Source organism: Lactuca serriola, chromosome 2, assembly GCF_051521515.1.
Source record: "Lactuca serriola cultivar US96UC23 chromosome 2, Lser_US96UC23_V15, whole genome shotgun sequence".
Classification (NCBI taxonomy): domain Eukaryota; kingdom Viridiplantae; phylum Streptophyta; class Magnoliopsida; order Asterales; family Asteraceae; genus Lactuca; species Lactuca serriola.
In genome coordinates this window covers 164320764-164327308 of record NC_136409.1, presented here as the reverse complement: position 1 = coordinate 164327308, position 6545 = coordinate 164320764, and the positions used below count along the sequence as shown (strand labels likewise).

Genomic DNA, 6545 nt, shown 5'->3' with positions numbered 1-6545 from the left:
AACCGAGATATTTTCCAAATGGTTTACCACTTTGCTCATATAATGTTGATAAAATGATCCAAGAAAATCGAATTTCTTTACCAAATGAGTTAACTCAAGACACTTTGAAAGTACAATAAGTCAATGATTGTACAGGAAAAAAAACAATGACCTAGATGAGACAAACCAAAAAGTACACTGTTATTTTATGATATCATCTATAACTTCAACTTCATCACTAAATTGTAATTTTCCATTACCATTTTACATTATTTCTTCAACACCTATTCAGACACTAATTACACCACCAATTTGTAGTCGTATACACCAATTTACCATCATAACCATCTCATTTTAGAGATTGCTTTGTGTTAATGTGACATTAAACAAGAATCCTAAAATAAGTTAGACACGAACCATGATGATGAGGCAATTTTCTTTCTTTTTCTATATGCCTATTAATAATACTTTCTTTAAGAAAAAATAAGACAATATGAGAAACTAATCTTGATAATGAATACATAAAATAAATAAGACACTGATGATATAGAGGCATACCAGTCCAATAATCAAACAGCAAGACCTTGCTCTTTAGCTTTCTTTAGCCACTTAAGTGTACTCTCTAATGTCGTATATGCAGCAACTTCTGTTAAACTATTGCTCTCTATAGCATAATCAAACACTTCATAAGCTTCTGCAACTCTCCCATGCCTACAAAGTGTCCTCAAGAATGTCCCATAAGACCCTGATTCAAGCTTCATATCACCCTCTTTCATTACCCCATACAATTCAACCCCTTTATCCAAATGCCTCCCCTTACACAACCCATGAAGCAATGTGTTATAAGTGCATTCATTCGGATTACATCCTTTAGTTTCCATTTCCCCCAATAATTCTAATGCACCAAGTGCATTTCCATCTCTACATAACCCATTCATTAAAGAAGTGTATGTAACCACATCGGGAAAATGTCCCATTTTTGCCATCTCGTTTAGAAACTTTATAGCTTCTTTAACCTTACCTGATTTTGATAACCCATAAATCAAAGTGTTATAAGTGACTAAATCAGGCTGTATTTCTTCCTCTATCATCTTCTTGTAAACCCTCAAGACATCACCTCCATGACTCAACATACAATACCCCTTCATAATCGTGTTATAAAGGTAACAATCGGGCTTAAAGCCTTCTTCTTTTAGCACATCTAATAACCTCATTGCCTCACGTAGATTCTTCCCGTTACAAACATTATCAATCAAGATAGTGTAGGTTACTAAATCAGGTTTTACATCAAACCCTTCTTTCATTTCGTTTATGAATACACTCACACTGCTCAAAGTTCGAGTCTTTATCAATCCTTTTACCAAAAAATTGTAAGTATAAGTATCGGGTTTTGTGAATTGAACCTGGGAAAGCTTCTTGATCAGCTCAATCGCGTGTTCTTCGTGCCCAGTGCTGCAAAGAGTTCGGATCGCAACGTCTGTGGTGACCTTATCGGGTTCGAACCCTTTTGAGGCCATAAGGTTTAGGGTTTTATTAACATTCGCAAGATCCGAATCGGGTTTTTTGCATGATTGGCATAAGAGGATGTGGTAAGAGAACTTGTCAGGGGTGAACGAAGGGTGGATTTTCGTCATGTGATTCAGTAAAATGATTGAATCTTGAATGTTCGAGGAGACAGATGAGAAAGATTGGAGGACCGCGTTGCAAAATCGGTTGTTTAGTAGAGATGAATATCTGGTGGTGGTAGCGAGTGAGTTAAATAGGGTTTTGGCGGCGGAGATGTCAGGGGATGTAAAGTTTATGGGCGGTGGTGATGAGGGGTGGCTTGTGGCAGTGGTGAGGGATGTGTTTGGTTTTCTGGTGATTGATTTGGGTTTTCTATGACTGTGATGAGAGGAAGGTTGTGATTCCAGTTCTGATTCTTGAGGGGATTGTTGGACATTTTTGAATAAAGATCGAATCGGTAACCCTAGGTTCTTGCCAGTTTTTAGTGATGGCGGTAGCTTCCCCATTTTCTTGATTCAATTTCAGATGGGTAGCAACAGAATCAGTGTGGCTGGGTGTGTTCTTGAATCTTGAGGGTTGCAGGTTGGGGTTTTGAAGGGGTTTTGTGCCGTCTCTATGTTTGGGGAGATTAAGGTAAATAACAGATTGCTTCAGGGCCGTAATGGACAATGTGATATGATGAAGGGGCAACCTGAACCTAGTATAGTATTGACACTTATCAAATGTTAGTTTAGTGTAACACGATTGGGAAACAAAATATTTGAAAGAAAAATTAAGGCATTTGGAAAACTTTTTTTATTTTCCCATATTCCCAATTGACGAGATATGCCCAGTTTGTCGCAAGGTATGTTTGGATACCTTTGGGGAAACGCGGTTCATTGTAGAGAGCTCCCTGGTTTCAAGTATAGACATGATGTGGTTCGGGATGTTCTCTTTGATGTTTGTCGGCGTGCTGATATATCTGTGAAGAAAGAAGCGTCAGTGAACTTTTTGACGGACCCGCAGGATGGCAGGTCCACACTTAGACCGGCTGACATTTTGGTCTTTGGATGGATAAGAGGGAAGCATGCGTGTGTGGATCTTACTGGTGTATCTCCTCTTGTTGGTTTGGGGAGCGGAGGTTTCGCAGCTGGGCATGCTGCTTTGAAAGCCGCTGCGTGCAAAGTGGTAAAGCACGACAATGCATGTAGAGAAAATCAACATGTGTTTGTTCCTTTTGCATTCGATACATTTGGTTTTCTCGCACCAGAGGCGGTGGAGCTCCTTAACAGAGTCTAACGGGTCATGCATTCTAATGTCATATCTCCTAAATTCACAAATGTTGTTTTCAAAAAGAATAGGTTTTGACATCCAAAAAGGGCTAGCGGCGCAGCTTGTTGCCCGTTTGCCTTCAATCGATATGTATTGAATTTATTACTATAAATAATAATAATAATAATAATAATAATAATAATATTAAAAAAAATAGAGATAAATTTTCAGTTTTTAATGAGAATTTTAGAAAATACGTTTGGTTGGAACCGGTAGAGTTTTCATTTATATTTTAGAAATTTGGAAAAACTATAAAAATTATTTTTAAATTTACATACAATTTGAAAAACTGAAAATTTTCATTTTTTTAGAAAACTGAACAAACCAAACGTATTTTTAAAATTTCTTTTGTTTTTTAGAAAATTTTCCACAATCAAATGCACATTAAATATTTTTGTATCTTTTATTCTAGGTCATCTTCGATACTCATATAAAATTATGATATATAAAATTCACAAAACTTTTTTTCTTAATTATTTTTCCTGATTTTGACGCTTGATTATAACCAATGAGTTATGAGTAGGAAGATAGTGTAACGTTCGGTTTAGATATGAGTTAATTTTGTGTGGTTTAAATTTATTTTGGTTTTGAGGATTTTGCCTTTCTGTGGCGTGGTGTTTCCATGTCACAACGACACAATGGTTATTTATGGCCACGACACGGCGCCGCAATGTGCACAAACCCTAGGCTTCATGCTTTGGGCCCTATTTATGTCCCTCTAACTTTTAGGAGTTCTTGTCATCCGTACTTTATCTCCCCATACTTGAAACCGTAGCCTCCCTTTCCTCTCCTCCCTTCATTTCTTGTAGAAGTATGTCATTTTGGGTGTTTTGAAGGAAGATCATTATCTATTGGAGCTTAAGTGTGTGTTGCCAGAAGAGATTCAACATCTTATGCACCATTTGAACCTCTATAGGTATTCAAGCTCCCAACTTTGTAGCTCAAGCTTCCTAGATCTTGCATGTTATGGCTTTTAGTGTCCCTTTTATGGTTTTGGTTGGAGTTTTAGGGAGAACTCCAGATAAAGCTTGCAACTTTAACAATCTTGGATGTCCTCATTTCATCTTATATATATATATATATATATATATATATATATATATATATATATATATATATATATAGAGAGAGAGAGAGAGAGAGAGAGGATGGTTCATTTGAGACCATTTTAATTTTGTGAAACTGTGAGACCAAATCTAAAAATAATTTTAAAATGCAAAACAAATGGAAAAATCCAAAAATTCTTTTTTTAAATATTATTTTTGGAACTTGAATTAACTAAAAAATTAAAAATAAATAAATAAAAATAAATAAAAAAATCCCGTTATTTTTTTAAATACGTGAAATATTCTAAATAGAATATTACACTGACATATTTCTAAAAAATAATTTTAAAATGCAAAATAAATGGAAAAATCTAAAAATTCTTTTTTTTTAAATATTATTTTCGGAACTTGAGTTAACTAAAAAAATAAAAATAAAAATTCTATTTTTTTGAAAAATACGTGAAATATTTTAAATAGAATATTACACTGTACATATTTTAAAAATAATTTTAAAATGCAAAATAAATGGAAAAATCAAAAAATTCTTTTTTTAAATATTATTTTCGGAACTTGAATTAACTAAAAAAATAATAAAAAAATAATAAAAAATAAAAAAATGCGTCTCACGGTCTCACAAAATTAGGCCGTCTCATATGAACCTAACTATATATATATATATATATATATATATATATATATATATATATATATATATATATATATAGTTTCCATATATATTCTAACCACAACGTGGTCCACCATTACCACGCCATGGTCTTCATGTATATCCCGTATTCTCCAAGTAATGTCATTGGTCGTGAATCTTCCTTTCGCCACGTCGTGGTCTTCTGTCTTCAAGCCTTTTTTGTCTTCTTTTTGGTTTAGCTCATCCATTCCTGCTTCCAGCTCCTTGTTTGCTTCCTGTTCATCCTGAGCATGTATTTGCTACTACAAAATAGATTTTAAACATAATAAGCACCTTTGGTCCCAAAATAAAGATAATTGTAGCTAAAAGTATTAAGATATTTTATGAAATATATAGTTAACTATACACATATCAGCCCTCGAGACCTCAAAATCAACTAACTCACCTAGGTCAATACCATTCAATCCCCAGCTGACATAGACACTAAGGCCCAAACAATCACTAGGCCCATCCTTAGCGTGAACAACCATAACCGATAATCGATAAAGACGGAAACACACTGCAACGAGTCACGGTGTAAAGCCATACAATCTACCCTCAATCAGCTCCTTAGAATCCCCGAAATTTCTCCTCAAATCGAGTACGGATCCTGTGCTTTCAGTAGTACAGGCTCAATACTTCCTTCCACACCTATCTGTACTTTCCTCAAGGATCGTTCCGGATCCTCTATGTAACTACACATGTCCACTACCGGCCCATCCAATCACATATACCCTCTCTCAACAAATACACACCGCAAAATAGCGCACCAACTCTTATAAGGCACTTCCTAGGCTCTACCAAGATTACCACTTCACCCTGCCATCAGCTGCTAAAGAACCCCTACTAATATCAATTAACTACTTCATGATTTAAATTGCGTGCAACAAAACTTAAATGATCTTTTGAATAAAAGACCCAACCCTACAACGGCTAGACTCAAACGAGAGTTACACAATAAGGCCAAATCAATCATTCTAGAATTATTTAACCCTTGCAGCGTGCAACTTAACATATTCATTTAATTGTTAGCTCACATCAATATGGGTCCTACAAAGCACAAAGCAAGAAGCATTCGAGCAGTAACACTCTATAGGCCATAAAACATAAAAAGGAATCCTCCAACTAACTCGCTTCTATAATGGTAGGAACTTCTACCAACACTTTTGATTGCCTTATGCATGCAAATTATACACAAAACGGGATCACTTAGACTGTCGAATGAATGATTCTACCTTAAGCCCACAACTAGACAAGGAACATGAAATAAGGCCAAATCAGTCCTTCTAGGGCTATATGTTCCTAATCATATACAATTTGTAAAGCATACACTTAGCAATCAATTCCACCAACATAGATTCCAAATCTATCATGGCATCTAGTTCCTCTTAGGCTACAAAGCATCATAAATCAGGCCATTCTATCCAATATCTAAAATCCATACTAGCATGATGTTCCACAAGCTCAATCAATAGGCATATATAGGCATCTCTCCTAGCATTCTATCATGCAATCCTGAGCAGATCCTTAGCCCTAATCTAGCATGCAATTCTCATATATTTATACCAAAATAATAAGCATAACACATGTATGGATATTTTGGTAAATAGTTACTTGAGATCGGCTGATTTCATGCATCACACCCTTTTTCTTTGTAGAAACATTTTTAGAAAAAAAAATTCTTTCAAAAAGATAACCAATTCCTCAGTTTGAGTTCGATCACACCCAAGAGTGTGCCCGAATCCCTCAAACCAAGGATCTGATACCAACTTATAATGTCCCAAAAATATCAAGTAAAGTTTTCATTTTTAATTAAGTCAAAACCATTCATTCATCATTCCAAAAGACGATTAGAGTAAAAGTATTATCAAAACATCAGAGTAAAATATCATTGCGTAATAATCTCTAGGGGATGTAGTGTGAGCAAGTCGGGCCTTTCCTTTTGAAACCAGATGTACCTAAAACATTTTAAACATAAACCATAAGCACAAAGCTTAATGAGTTCTCCAAAATACCAC

At 35.1% G+C, this 6545-nt stretch overlaps 1 protein-coding gene across 1 annotated transcript; it reads right to left on the bottom strand.

The window, feature by feature from the left end:
- Positions 1 to 210: 210 nt before the first annotated feature.
- LOC145087266 (Tetratricopeptide repeat (TPR)-like superfamily protein) lies at positions 211 to 2162 on the bottom strand. The gene has a single exon (XM_079025192.1). The coding sequence runs from the start codon at positions 1989 to 1991 to the stop codon at positions 549 to 551; it is 1443 nt and encodes a 480-aa protein (XP_078881318.1). The 5' UTR covers positions 1992 to 2162; the 3' UTR covers positions 211 to 548.
- Between the last annotated feature and the right edge of the window lie 4383 nt (positions 2163 to 6545).